We start from the raw sequence: 19,666 nt of genomic DNA on the forward strand, positions 1-19,666 counted from the left end.
GTAGGCTAAAGCATGAAAATGCACGTGGGAGGATTTGTACATTTTCACGAGTGCAAGTTTTCAAAAATGCGAATTTGCACAAATGCGAATTCACGTGAATTTGGGAAACTGGGAAAAAAATCTGATTCCACCAATGAGCAGAGAAGAGAATGAAATGCACCTGACAACTGATGAAATGGAGACAGATAAGATTTTACTAAATCTGTACGTCTTTAGTTCATACCAGAATGCACAAAAAAAAAAAAAAAAAAAATCTGCGAGCATCTATACAGATCTCTCTCTTTCTCTCTCTGTGTGTGTGGGTGTGTTTGGACCCAGTGTCTTTGGACTATAACTCCCAACATTCCTGACCACTGGCCATAGTGGCTGCAGCTGATGGGAGTTGAAGTCCAAAACATCTAGACAGCACCAGGTTGGGAAACACCCAAACAGATGTACGTATATGTAGAAAACAAAGAGTTATAAACACGGGGATTAAAAGACTATGAATTGCGACAGGTACAGTTTGTGGAATTTCTCTGCAGAGTTCAAATGCATACAAGATGAGCCCCCTGACCCATCACCACAGCAGCAATTAGAGATAACCTAATCTTGTAAAATGCTGGATGCTGTATACGTTTGAGCTTAACATGGAAAATGTTACAGCCGGGAGCACCTGCATTTCATAGCCTCTTGGCCGCACTGATAATTATTATTTTGAATGCATCTGATGAAGGGTGCTCTGGCCCGTGAAAGCTTATGCTGCAATGAATTAGTTACTCTTTAAAAGTAAAGCAAGCCCCCCCCCTCCCGGGTGCTCTCTATGTTGTAGGGAAACTAGCATGATTTTCTAAGACGGTGGGCGAGTTCTCTGCTTGTCGGCGGGTCTCGCCTTGACCCAAACCAAATGCTAATCATTTTGCCGGACTCACAAAATGCTTTGGGCACTTGTCCATGTGAGATAGCGGCATATAAATTAAAGCAATAACTATTCTATATAACAATAGAAGAGGATGTGTGTGTGGCCCCCCTCCCGGTGTCTGTCTGTCTGTCCGCATCATAGCAACAAGACCATGAAATGTAGAGACCTGAAACTTGGTATGCTTACTAAAAGAACCCTAGGGGTGTGCACCACAGGAGCACTTTGTTTTTCACCTGCATTAATTAAGTAATTAATTCAAATGTTTCAGTGCAGTTGAAGATGGCAGTGACATTTTAGCCACTAGGGGGAAGACCTCCCTAACCAGCACATAGTTTGGCAGTCAGTACAGTTTGAAGTCACTGGAGATAAGCATTCTGAGGGACAGAATTATACGGGGCAGTCCCCCCCCCCGAGAGGAATGAAGTGGGTAACCTACCAGGGTCGGCACCATCAGAGGGCACCCATAACATGGAAGAGAGCCAGTGTGGTGTAGTGGTTAGAGTGTTGGACTGGGAGTCAGGAGATCCAGGTTCTAGTCCCCACTCAGCCATGGAAGCCCACTGGGTGACTTTGGGCCAGTCGCAGGCTCTCAGCCCAACCTCCCTCACAGGGTTGTTGTTGTGAGGATAAAATGGAGAGGAGGAGGGTTATGTACGCTGCCTTGGGTTTCTTGGAGGAAAAAAGGGTATAAATGCAATAATAAAATAAATAAATAAAAATAAAGAGGAAGGACATTCAAACTAATGTTTCTCTTTGGCTTTATATCATCTTGGATACTCCTTGAAAAGTAGAAATGGTACCACTGTGAGGGCAACGGGCCAACTTTTACACAAATTTTACCCAAATAATTAAAAAAAAGGAAAATCCATGAATTGGCCCATCTCGAAGCAGATGAAGTCAGGCCAGCTTGTGGGTGTGGGTGTGTTGAATTGATGGAAACCTGGCACACTTCACCCCCTGGGTGGATTCCTCTGACATCCCTACGAGATTCAGACACAGGAACCAGAACGCAATGACCCAGGAGATACGCCGATATTACCTAGCTAGTAACAAACAACCAGAGGACTCCAACTAGAGTTCATCAGCACCACGGCAAGGAAGAGAACAACAGGGATCTGGGGGAAAGGTAAGAGAAATAAGGTTGAGTCCAATGGATGGTTGCCATGGAGACCACTGCACATTCCAGCGGGCTTTTCTCAAAGAGCTAGAGAAGGCAAAGGGTCATCCACACAGCAGAAGACACCTTTTAAAAAACCCAACTCGGATTTGTAAGCTTGGGGCCATGTAGGTATTGCACGTAGGCGTGAAGTTGGAAGGAGGGGGGAGGAGAGAAATCCATTTGGTAATCCTCATCCCCCCCCCCAACCTACTGACCTCACTCACACAAGACTCATTGCCGAGAACTGCACGGGCTGCCTCTTAGCTACCGAGCCATAGTCAAGGTTTCGCAGCCGACATTCGAAGTCCAAAACAACTAGATGCCCATCTCACTCTAGATACACAAAATCAACCTCTGAGATCTTCCATGCAGATCTTACTGACTGTCCCACAACCAACGAGGTGCAGTCAGGTAACGACACATAAGCATAGCCTTTTCGATAGTGGCACCCAGACTCTGGAACTCTCTCCCACTTGTGGTCCAAGAGGCAGAAACTGTGGCAAGCTTTTGACGCCTCTTAGAGATGTGTCTGTTATCTCTGGCTTTCCCTGACTCGTAATCACACGGCTTAGTTTTATTTATTTATTGCTGTGCCACCCAAGAACCATAGTTCTGCCGATCTTGTAATGTTTTTTTTTCCAATGCATCTATTATTTTATATTGTTTTGGCTTTGATTTTACATTTATGTTGTGTGTGCCAGAGATCAAAAGGACCTCTGTGCTCAAGCAAGGCTCTGTTGGAAGAGGAAGTTGCTTTTATACTCCTTCCTGTCCAGGAGAATACAATGGTCTGCCTGGGTGGGCGGAGTCAGCCCAAGGCAGGACAGCACTTTGCAGAGAACGCTGCCGCCTGCAATTCAGTGGGTCACCACACGGGGCAGCTGTCCACACATCCGAGCCGCTCCTGAGAAGAGCCGGCTGCACCATTCCGGCCCTGTAAAAATTCCAGGATGCTGCCAACTGTAGGAAATGTGGTAGCAGCTGGTGCTAAAGCAGCCCCCTTCTCTCCCCCCCCCACCGCCCCTGCCCAACAACAGGGAAGCTCATTTGTCAACTCCAGGTTTCTCCACGGCAAAGGAAGCAGCTCAGTAAATATAAATCGCAACATCTGTTCCGTGCTGCTCCCTGGCACGGCTGGCCCTGACATGACACTCTCGCTACAAAAACAACAAAGATGGAGGCTTGGCCTCTTGGCTACAACCGGCAGAACCTGCTGACTCCGTCACCATCCAGCTGCCTCCCTGTAGTATAAAGTCTAGATTACAAAGATGAGGGACAGCTGGTGTTTATATTTCTGCGGCTGCTTCCACTAAACCCTTGTATTTATTTCTGAAATAGACGTTTGGGCCGGTGTCACAACGCACTGGCACCAATAGCAAGGACACCAACCCTGGATGCCAGTGTCCTGCTTACAATGGTGCAGGGACAGAGTGCTAGGGATCCAGCAGGATTGGTGCCAAAGGCAAGGTCAATAGGCAGCTCAACAGCCAAACAATGAGAAGTCTACAGGAAAGTAAGTGTAAAGGCAATAGGCAGTGCAAACTCCAAACAAAGGGAAGTCTAGAGCAGAGCCAACTTAGCAGGAGAAAGACAAGACTCCAGCAGCTAATACAGAGATGCTGTCCCAGCACTCTGTACTGGGAACAGAAGGCTTTTAAGCCTGAGCCTACTGAGCCCCACCCAGAGCACAGCTGCAGGCTATCAGTGCCACTTGAAGAACAGTCTACTCATCAGTAAATCCTGGATCACTAGTATACCTTTACTCATGAGCAGTCTTTCTTCTTCAGGTCTGGCAGCCATTTTGTGATGGTGCCCAGGGCAGTTTCTCAAATGGTCAAACATGCCCACAGCCCCAAAGTCTGCTTATCCCTATCTAAAAGCGGGATCTTTAAGCGTACACTTACACATCACATTGAGAAAGATGTTCCCAGAGGCTAACACCACCTTCTCACGCGTTGCTCTGTCGTATATTCCCACATGGCACTCATAGGGGCCGTTGTCTGAGATCCGGACTTCAGGGAGCCTGCAAACAAGACAAAGGAAAAAAAATGGTGGTGTGAGGAAACAGTGGATATTTACAGTTAATTTGGTTACAAACAGTCATAGGGACATATGACAAAAGACGTCTTCCCACAGTCATGGTCGCTACACAAGGGAGAGGCCTTCTCTGTGGTGGCTCCTCCAATTATGGAACGGTCTCCCCGACAAGGCCTACCTGGCACCAACATTGCTATCTTATTTGGCACCAGGTCAAGACTTTTCTCTTTTCTCAGGTATTTAGCAATAAGTGGTGAGTTCAATCGATCCTAGATCAGTTTTTAGGCTCGGCTTAAAGCTTATAGTTGTTTTTAGATGTATATTCTTGTGTATACTGTATATTTTTATGGTTTAAAATTTTGTATATTGTTTTTAATTGTTTAAATCTGCCCAGAGAACTTCAGCTATGGGGCAGTATAGAGATGATGATGATGATGATGATGATGATGATGACGCTAGCACACTCAGTCAATCATCCGATGCCATATAGAACTGGAAGGACAAAAGAAACAGCTTCCGCACAACTCAAAATCCAGGTTTTAGAACCTGAACCTGAAAAAAATAGAGCACTTGTAGGCTGATTGCAAACACCCTGCCTTAAAAACGCTCTGCTCCTTTGTCCCATAGACCTTCCCAAAGTGTCCCTTTGTTCCATAGAGAATTAGACAGCACAGTTCACACACGGTGCAGTGCCTCTCCAGGGTTTCAGGCAGGAGTTTTTCCTGTCCTACCTGAGGAAGCTGCTGAGGATGGAATCTGGGGCCTTCTGCATGCAAAGCAGAGGCTCTGTCACTGTGCTACAGCCTCTCCCCCCAAAGCATAGCCAATCAGTTCAGGCATAACCTATCAGCGATCCTGCATCTTGCTACCCGGAGATGCCAGGGGTCGAACCCGGGACCTCCTGCATGCAAAGCAGGGGCTCCACCACTGAGCTACAGCCTTTCTACCCAGAGCATAGCCAATCAGTTTAGTCATAACCTATCAGGGATCCTGCATCTCCCTACCTGGAGATGCCAGGGGTCAAACCTTAGACCTTCTGCATGCAAAGCAGGGGCTCTACCACTGAGCTACAGCCTCTCCCCGCAAAAGCATAGCCAATCAGTAAAGGCATAACCTATCAGTGATCCTGCATCTTGCTACCTGGAGATGCCAGGGGTCGAACCTTAGACCTTCTGCATGCAAAGCAGGGGCTCTGTCACAGAGCTACAGCCTCTCCCCCAAAAGCATAGCCCATCTGTGAAGGCATAACCTATCAGTGATCCTGCACCTTGCTACCTGGAGTTGTTGGGAATCAAACCCAGGGCCTTCTACATGCAAAGCAGGTGCTTTATCACTGAGCTACAATGCTTTCTCAAAGTTTCTAGTCCTTACGGTTCTGAATAAAAGGATAATTTTATTTGATTCACCCGTGGGTAGATTCCTTCACTTTCACCAAGTAACTTTTCTTTAAAAAGGGAACTATTGGAAGTTTTTGAATGGAAGCACAGGAGAGAGGGAGAGGGAGAGAGAGAGAGAGGCCCAAGTCTTGAGTTGAGAGAGGATTCTTTGTAGAAGTTGGCAACGATGGTTAAGCTGAGGGATGCATTGATCTCTCCTCACCTCGCGCTTGGTCCTGACATTTCTCGGCTCTGGTATTAAATTCATCAAGTGACACCACTTTAAATTAAAAACAGGTTTAAGAACAGGGGATGGGAGAGTGAACAGATGAGGCCACCGGAGGGAAAAGCAACAGAAAATCAAAGTGTCCCTACCATATCGTGGAGTCCAATTTGGAACAGGAACTAAGAACGAGTCTCCACGGAGAGCGATGATGAAGGCGCCCTGGCAGAAAAGCCACAGATTGATGGGAGCTGCTTGGTAGGACTTGATGTTGTGAGTTAATCAAAGGAAACCGGCACCCTGGAGAGCTGAAGTTTTGGGAGGGCGAATGGAGAACTCCAATTACACCCGAGCCAAGGGCGACCTCGCAAAAAGTGATCCCCAGGAGAGAGGAAACAGATGATTTCCTCTGCTGTGAAAGCCCCTTGGCATAGTTTTGGAGCTGGCAAAAGAGACGAAGCACCCACCACAAAAGAAGAACAGGGCTGGAAGGTTGAGGAGGGAATAGATTCAGCCTGGGGTGGGGGGGAGGCGGTCTTGAAAAGTGAGGACTAGGACCTTGACACTGAGCCTTAGACCATCCCAAATGGATTCCCAGAGCTAGCTGGGAAGAAGGAAGAGAAGGAGAAGGATTCACTCTGGGATGGAAAGGAAGAAGTCTTGAAAAGCAAGGACTAGAATTTTTACAAGTAGCTAGGAACACAAAACGATTGCCTTCGATAGCCTTAGAAGAGGATTGAAAATATTTATGGTGGGTATGCCTATCAATGGCATTTAGTCAGAATAGCCAAAGAGGCATTCTATGAACTCAAGGGGGAGCCCCAGCTGCCTCAGCCCCAATGATAACGCATCCAAGCATTAAGAAGTTAAGCAGACAGGTGAGTTAGGCCCCTCTGTGAGTGTAGCAACTGGGCAAGGAGGTTAGAATGGTCAACACGTCTCCCCTACTTGGAAGAAACAAACTCAATAAAGAAAAACATCTAGAAGGCAGAAAGCTAGAGGGGAATTGGGGGTTTTGTAGTAAATTGCAGAGTCTCACATGCATTCCTATCTGACTGATGGATACAAGAATTGGTGCCCAGTATCTGATGCAAAGTGAGCAGGAATACAATTTTGGGGAAATTTCCAAATTTCCCAAATTTGCACATTTGTGCACTTGTGCATGTATGCATATGGGCAAATCCCCCCTAAATCCAATTTTTTCATGCTTCAACCTATGAGGGCAAATGGGAAAAATTGGAAGGGGAAAATGCATATTTTAAAATATGAATGTTTTTTCCAATGTGCATTTTTCCCCAAGCAGAAAACAAAAAAAAAGACGCTCATGTCCAGGAATGCAAAGGAGGTGAACTTCTTCAGGGGTGAGTTTAGAAAACCTCAATGAACTGAAATATTGCATGTTTACCCATCCCAGTAAATGATCAGTTCGCGCACTGGGGAGATGTAAACATGTTGTCCCCAAAGGATCTGTATTGGGACTTGTTCATCCCAGTGTGCAGGACACAGAATAAAGGGCTCAAGTTACAGGAAGCCAGATTCCATCTGGACATCAGGAAAAACTTCCTGACTGTTAGAGCAGTATGACAATGAAACCAGTTACCAAGGGAGGTTGTGGGCTCTCCCACACTAGAGGCCTTCAAGAGGCAGCTGGACAACCATCTGTCAGGGTTGCTTTAAGGTGGATTCCTGCATTGAGCAGGGGGTTGGACTAGATGGCCTTATAAGACCCTTCCAACTCTACTATTCTATGATTCTATGATCTGGAGTTATGGGAGAGTGGTAAGGTGGGCGCATTTGTTGAGGATACTAAATTATTTAGGGGGTTTAAATGAAAAGGGATTGTGAAGACCTCCGAAAGGATCACTCCAACTTGGGGGAATGGGCATTAAAATGGGAATTGGGGTTCAATGTAAGCATGTGCGAAGTATTGCACAGCAGGGGGGGAATCCGAACTTCACATACATTCTGAAAGTGTCTGAGATAGTATTGATTGAGGAGGAAAGGCTTCTCAGGGCTGTGCATACAGCTCGATGGAAGTGTGCCTCTGCTGTGAAAAAGACCCATTCCATGTAGGGGATTCATTAGGGTTCGAAAACACAGTTGCTTTTATACACAACGCCCCGATTCAAATCTATATGGCAGCCAAACTTGGGTTACTGTGTACAGTCCTGGTTGGCGCCCTTCAGAAAGCATATCGTAGACATGGCAAAGGTGGAGAAAAGGGCAACCAAAATGATCCAGGGGCCGGAGCAACTCCCCGATGAGGAAAGGAGAGATGTGAGAGCACTCTTCAAACACTTGAAAGGTTGTCACACACAGAGGAGGGCCAGAGGAGCTGCATTTATGCCACACTTCCACCATTTGGAGATCTGGTCGGCCGCTATGGGAAGAGGATGCGGAACCAAATTGGCCTGACTCAGCATGGATCATCATCTATTGCGTTGTTCCTAGATTGCAAGCTGAATAGGAGCCAACCGTGCGATATGGCTGCAAGAAAGGCAAATGCTGTTTTGGGCTGCATTAATAGAAGTATAGCTTCCAAATCGCGTGAGGTACTGGTTCCTCTCTATTTGGCCCTGGTTAGGCCTCATCTAGAGTATTGCGTCCAGTTCTGGGCTCCACAATTCAAGAAGGACGCAGACAAGGTGGAGCGTGTTCAGAGGAGAGCGACCAGGATGATCAGGGGTCTGGAAACAAAGCCCTATGAAGAGAGGCTGAAAGAACTGGGCCTGTTTAGCCTGGAGAAGAGAAGATTGATGGAAGACATGAAAGCACTCTTCAGATACTTGAAAGGTTGTCACACAGAGGAGGGCCAGGATCTCTTCTCGATCCTCCCAGAGTGCAGGACATGGAATAACGGATTTGGAAGCCAGATTCCGGCTGGACATCAGGAAAAACTTCCTGACTGTTAGAGCAGTACGACAATGGAACCAGTTACCAAGGGAGGTGGTGGGCTCTCCCACACTAGAGGCCTTCGAGAGGCAGCTGGACAACCATCTGTCAGGGATGCTTTAGGGTGGATCCCTGCACTGAGCAGGGGGTTGGACTCGATGGCCTTGTAGGCCCCTTCCAACTGTACTATTCTATGATTCTATGATTCTATGAAAGACCATTTGCTGGGAGCGGACATGTGGAAAGACTATGTCAAAAGCTGCTCAGAAGCTTTCCAGAAGCATGGGGTTGACTAATGATGATACAAGACAAGATCAACTTTGAGTGTCATTCAGCAGGAAGGGAGGCTCACCTGTGTCACATCAGTTAAGGCTCTACATTCATTATTAAGGGGAAATGGGGTGTCCCTGCATCTGTACCCCAAAGGACAGTAAACTGCCCCTTTTTTTGATCTCGACGCCGTCGTTGACAACTCAAGCCACAAAATCCACTGGACTTCACTCGGCGTTCTCCCCTCCCACGTAATCTCACTTCCCCACAGAGCCGCCTCCCCTTCTAAGTGGATTATGTAGGGAGGAGAACACTTTTTTCCCCGGGGAATTGAGTACCATCGATCGTCTGTCTGGTTAGTAGTCAGTATTCAGATATGCGGGGCTGGTGGCGGGGAAGGGGGGGGCAGCGCTTCTTTCTTCACCGGCGATGGGGCTTGGGGATCAATAAACTATTAATAAACTGCAGAAGGTTTTAAGGAGAGGCCTGTGTAATGCGGTTTAGCAGCTGGAGTTTACCAACAGTGGCAGCTTCTCAGAAGGGTAAGTAATTGTGTTATTGCAGGGAGGAGGAAGAGGGAGGAGAGGTGGTATGAAAAGCCAAGGGAGGATAAGAGATGGGGTTAGAAACGCTCAGGCAGTGGCTAAGTTGTGCTCCCAAGCGGAGCTCTGTGGCACTGCCAAAGTGAGGCATTAACACAGCTGCCTGCTCCTCCTCCTCCTCCTCCTCCTCCTCCTCCTCCTCCTCCTCCTCCTCTTCCAGCATTCATTTGGGTTTGGGGTTCTAGTAGAAGGGATTTGGAAGGTACAGGACCATAAGGCCACGGCTGATTTCCCCCTCACAACGCCATTGTGCCCTCAGATATTTTGAGCACCCCACCTCTCTACGGGACAGATATCCATTTACTTGCCCCCGCCCCAGGCCACGGCAGTGGATGAGCCACACGGAAGATGCCACGGAGCAAATCAAATGGTGGAACTGAAAGAGGGGATGAATGATTTGCCGCAGGGATGGGAGAATGGAGGCGAGGGGACCAAAGGGCGAACGGCCTCTCGTAAGGCATAATCACAGGCACTTGGAGTAGCCCAGCCATGGCCAACTTCACTCCGTCAAGGTGTGCCGGACTACAATTCACATCACCGCCAGCCATGATGGGAACTGTAGTCCAGCACAGTCCTTGGACTGATAAAGAAACCTTCTGCATGTAAAACAAAGGCTCTGCCACTAATCTACAGCTTTTAAGAACATAAGAACATCAGAAGAGCCCTGCTGGATCAGACCCAGGGTCCTTCTAGTCCAGCACTCCATTCACACAGTGGCCAACCAGCCATTGGCCAGGGATGAACAAGCAGGACACGGTGCAACAGCACCCTCCTGCCCATGTTCGTGCACACAGGCTTACTGCCTCCAATACTGGACGTAGCACACAACCATCAGGGCTAGTAGCCATGGATAGCCTTCGCCTCCAGGAATTTATCCAACCCCCTTTTAAAGCCATCCAGATGGTGGCCATCACTACATCCTGTGGTCGTGAGTTCCACAGGATGCTGTGAGTTCCACAGCACAATTTAACTATGTGCTGTGTGAAGAAGTCCTTCCTTTTATTTGTCCTGGATCTCCCACCAATCAGCTTCATGGGATGACCCCATTGGGTACCAGTATTTTGAGAGAAGAAGAAAAATGTCTCCCTCTCCACATTCTCCTTACCGGGCATGATTTTGTACGCCTCTATCCTGTCTCCCCTCAGCCTTCTTTTTTCCAAGCTAAACAATCCCAGTTGATGTAACCTTCCCTCCTTCTTTTTTGGGAGGGGGAGTCTTATCTCAGTGTTTTGGATCAAGGCAAAGAACATCATTTAGCAGCCCCCTTTGCCCCCTCTGCAACCTGGAGATTTTCTACCCAAGGCTGTTTATCCGCTTTATCTACTTCTGTTTTCATCATAGAATTCATCTGAGCTCTACACAGAGAGATTTCTTTCCTTGCTTTTCTGCTACATAACCTCTAGGTGGCGCTGTGGTATAGCGGAATAGTGCCATTACACCAGCAGAAAAGAACTGTTTTCCTTCGCTTTCACAAATTATGTGTCATCTAAAAAAAAGCCCAGGCGCAACCATGAGTTGGGAATAACAAGCACATGCTAAATGCTTGCGTGTAAGTATGGATAGAGACTCACCCGCATCCGATTCGTCGGACACTCGCTCTGCCACTGCAACCTTTTAGAATGGGGAAAAACTTTCCCAAAGCTAGCACACGTCCAAAGAAGTGGCAGTCAGTAGAAAGTGGATGGAGCCAGGGAAAGGGGTGTGGTCAGCTGGGTAACTCTGTAGCCCAGGCTAGAATGTCAGGAGGGCAGGATTTGACCTAAAGGCCCGAAGTTCAATATCCCTGACGTAAAGCATTTAAAGTCACTTCCCTGTACAAGACTGTGACATTTTCAACAGCACATTGCTGGTATTCTCCCTCTGTGGGGTTACGGAATGCCCGTGAGTGCACTCCGTGACATCACAACAGCTCAGCCAATGGCTGGGCAGGCTTGCGAGCCAACGCGGGTCCTCCGTTTCCTACAGCAACGATGCCATCTCACTTCCCCGCCAGGCCTTGCGACTTCAAACAGCTGGTGTTTATTCACTGGCTGCTCCCAGCTCCGTGGGATGCAAATCAGGCAGTGTGTCTGATTTAAATATGTTTGGTTGATCCAGGCATCTCTGAGCGTGGCCAATTAATCCGCCAGGCTAACGGGGAGACGGGGAGCTCGGGAAAGGGACGGCAAGGGGGGCAAAGCTGCCGGAATCGGAGCGTGGCGCGCCGCTGCGCCGAGCGGGTTTTATCACTCCTTTTAGAGGGTGTTGAACTCTCCCTCCAAAGCCTTTAAAAACCCATTAACGACTTCCACCCCCCACCACCGCCACATCCTCCCCCCCTCTCAGTTTTCAAACTGCTGCAATCATAAAATCATTCCGTGGGCTGAACGTATCCAGAGCCGGGGATCAACAGAAAGGATTGCTTTTTAAAAGAAGCAGAGCGGGGAAGACGAGCCACTCAAATCCAAAATGCGACGGACGTCGGCTTTTGGTTTCTTTTTCTTTTTCGGCAGCAGCGTGTGTGCGCGCGTGCGGGTGGGTACAAGGTGGGAAGACCCCCCTTCACCTTCAACCAAAATATGTGTACTTTTCATAAACCGGGTCGTGTTACGCCTTAATAACAAAACAACAAAAAAGCGTTCCCCCAGTCTCAAAAGCAAAGGCACTTTTGATTGGCAATTATCGCTCTCCTGAGCTAATGCCGTTCTAATTAGCTGCACCGACGTTCGTTACTAACACCTCGTTGCGCCCATGGCAGAGCAGCAGTGACCCGTTGAAGAGGAGCAGGTCCCGAATGGGGGGTTCAGCTCCACTCCATTACACATTCCCTCACCACAATTTGGGGCAGACCAGTATCTCTCTTTGTGGGGTGTGCTTGTTTGCAGCACATACAGAGCAGCGCTGGGGCCAGGGATCGACCTAAATGGGCAGCGGCCAAGGTCCACAACCCAGTAAAGGGTTCATGGGAGGGAGGCATTGGGCAAAGCCCATTCCATCATTTCTTTTTCCTGTTGTCCAGCCAGAATCTGGCTTCCTGTCACGTGAGCCCATTATTCCGTGTCCTGCACTCTGGGAGGATCAAGAAGAGATCCTGGCCCTCCTCTGTGTGACAACCTTTTAAGTATTTGAAGAGTGCTCTCATGTCTCCCCTCAATCTTCTGTTCTCCAGGCTAAACATGCCCAGTTCTTTCAGTCTCTCCTCATAGGGCTTTGTTTCCAGGCCCCTGATCATCCTCGTTGCGCTCCTCCAAACACACTCCAGCTTGTCTGCGTCCTTCTTGAAGTATAGAGCCCAGACCCGACTTCAGATCAGGGTGTTTTAGAAACAGGAAGATGGAGATGGCCCTGCTGAGTTGGGCCAAAGGTCCATGTTGTCCAGCATCCTGCTTCCCACAGTCATAGAATCATAGAATCACAGAATAGTAGAGTTGGAAGGGGCCTCTAAGACCATTGAGTCCACCCCCCTGCTCAATGCAGGAATCCACCTTAAAGCATCCCTGACGGATGGCTGTCCTGAATGCTTCTAGTGTGGGAGAGCCCATCACCTCCCTAGGTCATGGGTTCTATTTTCGTACCACTCTAACCATGAGGATGTTTTTCCTGATGTCCAGCTAGCTTCCTGTAACTTGAGCTCATGATTCCATGTCCTGCACTCTGGGATGATCGAGAAGAGATCATGGCCCTCCTCAGTGTGACAACCTTTTAAGTATTTGAAGAGGGCTCCCATACCTCCCCTCCGTCTTCTCTTCTCCAAGCTAAACCTGCCCAGTTCTTTCAGTCTCTCCCCACAGGGCTTTGTTTCCATTGGCATGAAGGGACATGAGTTAAGAACATAGGAAGCTGCCTTACACCGAATCAGGCCCTTCTTCCGTCCAGCCCAGCATTGTCGACACTGACTGGCAGCTACGGCCCTCCAGGGTCTCAGCCAAGAGCTTTTCCAGCCCTACCTGGAGATGCCGGGAATCGAACCTGGGGCCGTCTGCATGAAAGGCATGTGCTCTATCACATTGAGCTATGGTTCCTCCCAAAGTTTGTCATGACTAAGTTAAGTGTCATTTATTTCCATGAGCCTACTCTACGTAGAACTCACGCTTATATACTTTGGAGATACGAGCTACTGATGTCCAGGGCTCCACTCCACCCATTTCCAGCTCTGAGATGGACTGGCATTTGGAGCAAAACCAGCAGAGTCACTGCCTTGTGTGTGTGTCTGTATGTGTGTGCGCGCACACACATACGCACACACTCCCTTGCAACTTATATAAATAAAACCGCCACAGCAAAGGAAGCTGCCCAGAGCTACAATTTTTCTTCTGCTGCTGCTTTGCTGGAGAAGAGCCAAGCACCGTTTATTTCGGCGGCACCGAGGGGGCTCGTGATACTCCGTACAATTTGTGCTGGGATTTTTTTTTTAAATTTTTATTTTTTGCTGAGAGAAGCCAAGAGAGGAGTGTGCTTAATGAGGTCCGGAAGCATAAGTTATCCACACAGCATGCCAAGGAATAACGACAGAGAAAGAGAGAGAAAGAGAGAGAGAGAGAAAGAGAGAGAATGAGACTCCTTGTTGTGTGTACATCAATTTCCCCCAAACAACTGTTTTCCCTGTGAGTAGCTGAGGTACGTTCCCCTTCCTCCCACATCAAGGAACATAAGGTTTCAGAGATCTCATTGCTGCCTCATATGCACAGAAGGACATCAGAAGAGCCCTGATGCTGGATCAGATCAAGGGTCCATCTAGTCCAGCTTTCTGTTCACACAGTGGCCCACCAGCCATCGGCCAGGGATGAACAAACAGGAGGACATGGTGCAATAGCATCCTCCCACCCATGTTCCCCAGCAACTGGTGCACACAAGCTTACTGCCTCAAATACTGGAGGTAGCACACAACCATCAGCGCTAGTAACCATGGATAGCCTTCGCCTCCTCCAGGAACTGATCCAACCCCCTTTTAAAGCCATCCAAATTGGTGACTATCACTACATCCTGTGGTAGCGAATTCCATCATTTAACTCTGCGCTGTGTGAAGAAGTCCTTCCTTTTATCTGTCCTGGATCTCCCACCAATCAGCTTCATGGAATAATGACCCTGTTGGGATCTAGTATTTTGAGAGAGGGAGAAAAATGTCTCCCGATCCACTTCCTTCACACCACACATAAATTTGTACACTTCTATCATGGCTCCATTTACTCGCCTTTTCTCCCCCAAACTAAACAATTGTAACCTTTTCTCAATTTGGCCTCCATTGAGAAAGTCTCCTCCAATGTCCAGGTCTCTCCCAGTTTATGCTAACGGAGGCTGGTATGCCTGAATGTGCTTCTTCAACATTTCTGAACACTCCACCACTCATGCAGAATTAGATTAGACAAATATCTATCAGTCCAGGGATGTACGTGAATTTCACTTCAACTCACAAAGCATCCAACCCTTCCCTGTTCACAACCCCAGTCACGAGCCCAAGCATGAGAACGTGTCCATTGAAAAGGTTCGCAAAGTTCTGAACATGTCCTTGGGTTTGATTTACACAACTTTCCCCCATTCTATTGGTGCAAATTTCCAATTTTGCACACATTTCTAAATGAGTCCCGCTTTAGTTAATGGGGAGAATTTGTTCCACTTTCACGTTTGATTGCTGTTTTGAGCAATTTCTCCATTGGCAGGAAGTGAGCAGTGTTTGCAAAGGCAAACATAACGGGTCAATTTGCCCATCCCTATATCTATTTATCCAGACTAGGGATTCTGAGAAATTCAGTTCAGTTCATTTTTCAAGCAGAATTGACCCAGTTGGAACACAGATGCGGACACAGTCTGCAGTCAAAGTCCATACATTTTTGAGCGTTCAATGTGATTCATGGAGCTCCCAAAACTGTGAGGGTCTGGCTGATGGGACTGATGGCAGGTGGACCTTGCTGTGTTATGTTGGATGTGCTGACAGACGCCGAGAGCACAAGCTGTATAGTTCTGCTATGCTCCAAAATAGCAGGCTCTCTGAAGGTCCCCCAGTGAGGTCTACTCTTCCAGAAGTAGGCCGGTGAGAATTAATTGCATGAAGGACTGATCGCCCTGTACGTCTCGTACTCTGAGAGTAGCTAGAGGTCACTGCAGAGAGAACCCCTGCTCAGTGCCAAGTCTTTTGCAGAGGAAATGGCTGTGCTTACGCCTTGAATCTTAATGCACCAGGAAGACCCCTTCCAGCAGGCTGGAGAGGGACGCTAATTCAGACTTTGCCAATCCGGTGTCCTTCAGATGTGTTTGACTACAGCCCTGTCAGACTATGGCTCTTCTCCCACTAACCACATGGAACTACCTTTCGTGGATTCCTATCTAGACTGGCTTTGCCTAGCCCAGCTTTCCTCAACTTCGGCCATGCTGGGAGTTGTAGCCCACACACATGTCTGGGAGGTTCCAGGTTGAGGGTTGTGCTAGGAAGGGGCCATAGCTCAGTGGCAGAGCTCTTGCTTTTCTTGCAGAAAGTCCTAGGTTTGATCCCCAGCATCTCCAGGTAGGGCAGAGAAGTATTTCAGGGTGGATTCCCCGCTAGAGGAATCCTACTTTGAGGAGGAACTAGATATCCCAGAGATAGCAAATAACAAGGAACAAACCATGGCAGGATATGTATAAATGCCTGGGCGTTCAGGGGAGATGACCGCAATTCCATCCCCACAGGAGGAGGAGGATTCTGCCTCTGAGGTAGAGTCTGAGTGACCCCCTAGCCCCTAAGATCATCACCACCTCAAAAGACAGGCCAGTAGGGCCCCTGTAAGGAAAAATGCCCAAATAGAAAGGACTCCTCTAGAGGAGGGAATGTTTAGGGAACAAGTCCTGTAACAAACTGCAGCTGAGCCCTGGGTGGGTCTCAGGAAGCTCTGGGAATATAAGTCTGTAGCATCAGTCTAGCCATTGCTAGAAACAACATCCTTTACCAACTCCTGTGCAGTGTAGCCTTGTACCTTTGACCTTGCTCCATCATTGAACCTTTTCGTGACTGACCTTAGGCTCCTGCTTGACTCAAGTTTCTTGGATTTCATATTGTATATGACTGCTTATATTTGTTTTGACCTTGGCTGCTCTTCGGACCCCTCTTTTGGAACTCTCCTTTTTACCTGATAAAATTGGGCCTTTGACCACCGTCTGTTTATTGCCCCTTAGTTTAGCCTAACCCTAACCCTGATCTATTCATAACAGAATGGCATCTTGGCCTCAAATGGGCAACTAAGTCCCCTTAAGCTTTGCAAAAGGTCAGCTCCAAGCCCACAAAGCCTCCTAAGAACTGATTTGTTCGTTTGGAACAGCTGCCTGAAATTTTTGATCTCTCCTTGGGGAGGCATGGCTGGGGAGACGGTCATGACGAACACCTGCACTTAAATACTGACCACTATACCACTGGACACAGGACAAGCCACTGGTGCTTACATGGCCCTGGAGATCACCAGAGATGCTGTTTCCACCAGCAGTTCGTTCAAATTAGCGCTCCCGGCAGCCTTAAAGGAAACTGTCAACCGGCAGCTTATTTTAATGGGCATGCCACTTTAAACTAAGCCTCCGCCATCTGTTCCCACCTTTAATTACCTGCGCGTTCACAAAGAAAGGTGGAAGTAATTCACCATCGCTTTGGAATGGGGAGCAAAGAGCAGGAAAGAAGCAAGGGACCGTGATGCAAAGAGGAAAAGGAGAGGCAGAGCGGGGCGGTTCCCGGGTCTTGAGAACGGAAGAAGAGGAGAGGCTCAGCTTGGCCTGAGAGGCGCTCGACAACCATCTGAGATCACTGCTGAAGTTACAGCCACCATGGACACAGCGGTGTGTGTGGGTGTGTGTTTGGGTGGGTGGGTGTGAAGTGCGCCATTTCCCCTGCCTGCACTAACAACGTCTGTGAAGCTCCATTGACACAGCCGGTGGGGTAAGTGTGCCATTTCGGCAGCAAAGGCAGAAGTTTGCCAAGTGCTTGTCAGGGCCTCACGAGTGTGGGGCCCTGCTCACGCCGTGGGCACCTGGCTGGACTCATTTGGGCAACTCACCGCATCCTTACCCCTCCCTATTTAGAGGTGTAGACCTTTTGGAGGTTTGATTCCAGCCAAATGTGTTTCAAAGCCTTCTGACACCAATCTGGACTTCAGTGGGTTTGCTTTGAATGAAGTCATTAATGGGGGGGGGGGGGAGGAGGAGGAGGAGGAGGAGGAGGAGGAGGAGGAGGAGGAGGAGGAGGAATGAATCAACAGAAGAGAAGCCTTTGCTGCTGCCTTGCCCCTCGTTATCTCCTGCCCTTGTTCTCTTCTCCCAATTTCTCGATCAAGGGAACTGAAGGACGGGCCATGGCTGGTTGGCCACTTAATGAATCTGTGCCTTTGCAAGGTGATGCAAGATTGTGGGCCCATTTCTTCATTTCTTCCAGTGCCATTTTGGGAAGAGCGATTCAGCAGGAGCTCATAATAGCGGGACAGACACTCACATGGGAACAGGGTCTCCCCGGGGTGCCTGAGCTCACCGCAGCACGATTTGATGGGTTACAAGACCTAGAATAAGCTGGAGTAGGAGCTCTGCCATCTCCTCTTTGCTGGCTGTCTCCTTGAAGTCCGCTCGTACCAGAGCTTGGAAGCACACTGTTCACTTCGGATGTCACTCAAGGCACGAACATACTTTGTCCTCGCCAAGTGGGGGAGGCTAAGCGACACCGGCGGAATGACACTCTTCAACAATGGTCGAAGTTCTTAGAGCTCACCAGCAGGACTCAGAAAGACGTCCCTGCCTTCATCCTACACTAAGCGAAAGGCAAAGGAGGACTTTGGAACCTCTGTTGCTTTCACATCTTCAGAGCTCCAGCCCAAGGCATGTTGCTACTTGAGGTGAAGGGCAAGATGGCGCCCCTCCCATTCCATGTACGAAAGCCTACTGGACAGAGGAGGCCAACGAAGACGATCAGGGGTCTGGAAACAAAGCCCTACAAGGAGAGACTGAAACAACTGGGCATGTTTAGCCTGGAGAAGAGAAGATTGAGGGGAGACATGATAGCACTCTTCAGATACTTGAAAGGTTGTCACACAGAGGAGGGCCAGGATCTCTTATTGATCATCCCAGAGTGCAGGACACGGAATAACGGGCTCAAGTGACAGGAAACCAGATTCTGGCTGGATGTCAGGAAAAGCTTCATGATGGTTAGAGTGGTGTGACAATGGAACCCATGATCATAGAATCATAGAATAGCAGAGTTGGAAGGGGGCTAGAAGGCCATTGAGTCCAACCCCCTGCTCAATGCAGGAATCCACCCTAAAGCATCCCTGACAGAGGGTTGTCCAGCTGCCTCTTGAATGCCTCTAGTGTGGGAGAGCCCACTACCTCCGTAGGTAACTGGTTCCATTGTCACACCGCTCTAACAGTCAGGATGTTTTTCCTGATGTCCAGCCAGAATCTGGCTTCCTGTAACTTGAGTCCATTCTTCTGTGTCCTTTGAGGTAGGGGCAGTTGCAGGTTCCATCTGCTCCGTTATTGTGTCAGAACTGACCAACATTTGCAAATTGCTTCCTTAGGGTGGATAGAACATGTGATTTTAAGGTTCCAAAGGTGGGAGGGAGATTGCAAGATGGAGAGATGCCTCCGTCTCCCCTCTTTGTCATTCTCAACTGGAGTTTTGCTTTTTATTCCCCCTCCTCCTTTTGTGCTGTCCCTGTTGGACAGTAAGCCTGAGGGCAGGGTCGGTTCCGCTGTTCATCTCTGCAAGCTGTGGGGCAGATCTTTGTCGGCTGAAGAGCGGGGTAGAAATACTGGAAATAAATAAATGGCCAGTGCACTTGGCTTCTCCGGGTGTGACCAGGTGATTGTAACATGGAAGAAGAGGAGGACGAACTCTCCCGGGCTTCTGGTAGGTCGGAAATTCACACAATCCATTTCAACCTCACACCCTGGCCATGTCCTGACATTTCTCAGCATTGGTCAGTGTCAGTGAAAAAGGCACGGCTGTCCCTAGGAGTTCTTGTTTCCTTTTCCCTCGCTTGCTAGCTGTCACGCTCTAAAACATGGAGACGATGATGTGAGATGAAGCACACACACACAGAGAGAGAGAGAGAGAGAGAGAGAGAGAGAGAGAGAGAGGGAGGGAGCATTGTTTGTGCAGGCAAACAGAGGAAAGAAAAGATTGCGCAAGAGAGCTGCTGTGATTGGCAAAGAGGAAGCTGCGTGAGAATGTCTTCCCCTTGTTGTGTAACCAAAGCTGATTGGCTATGTAGGGCTGTGATGGCA

The 19,666-nt window shown here is 48.5% G+C and overlaps 1 protein-coding gene across 2 annotated transcripts in view; it reads right to left on the reverse strand.

Annotated features, from left to right (window-relative positions):
- The window catches only part of IGSF21 (immunoglobin superfamily member 21), a 161,913-nt gene that overhangs the window by 32,601 nt on the left and 109,646 nt on the right, over positions 1–19,666 (reverse strand). For both annotated transcript variants that reach the window (XM_063145127.1, XM_063145128.1), the window contains one exon: positions 3,965–4,083. In XM_063145127.1, coding sequence (XP_063001197.1) covers positions 3,965–4,083 — 119 coding nt within the window. The remainder of the gene's footprint in view (positions 1–3,964; positions 4,084–19,666) is intronic.

This window comes from Elgaria multicarinata, chromosome 20 (assembly GCF_023053635.1).
Source record: "Elgaria multicarinata webbii isolate HBS135686 ecotype San Diego chromosome 20, rElgMul1.1.pri, whole genome shotgun sequence".
NCBI classification, from domain to species: Eukaryota; Metazoa; Chordata; class Lepidosauria; order Squamata; family Anguidae; genus Elgaria; species Elgaria multicarinata.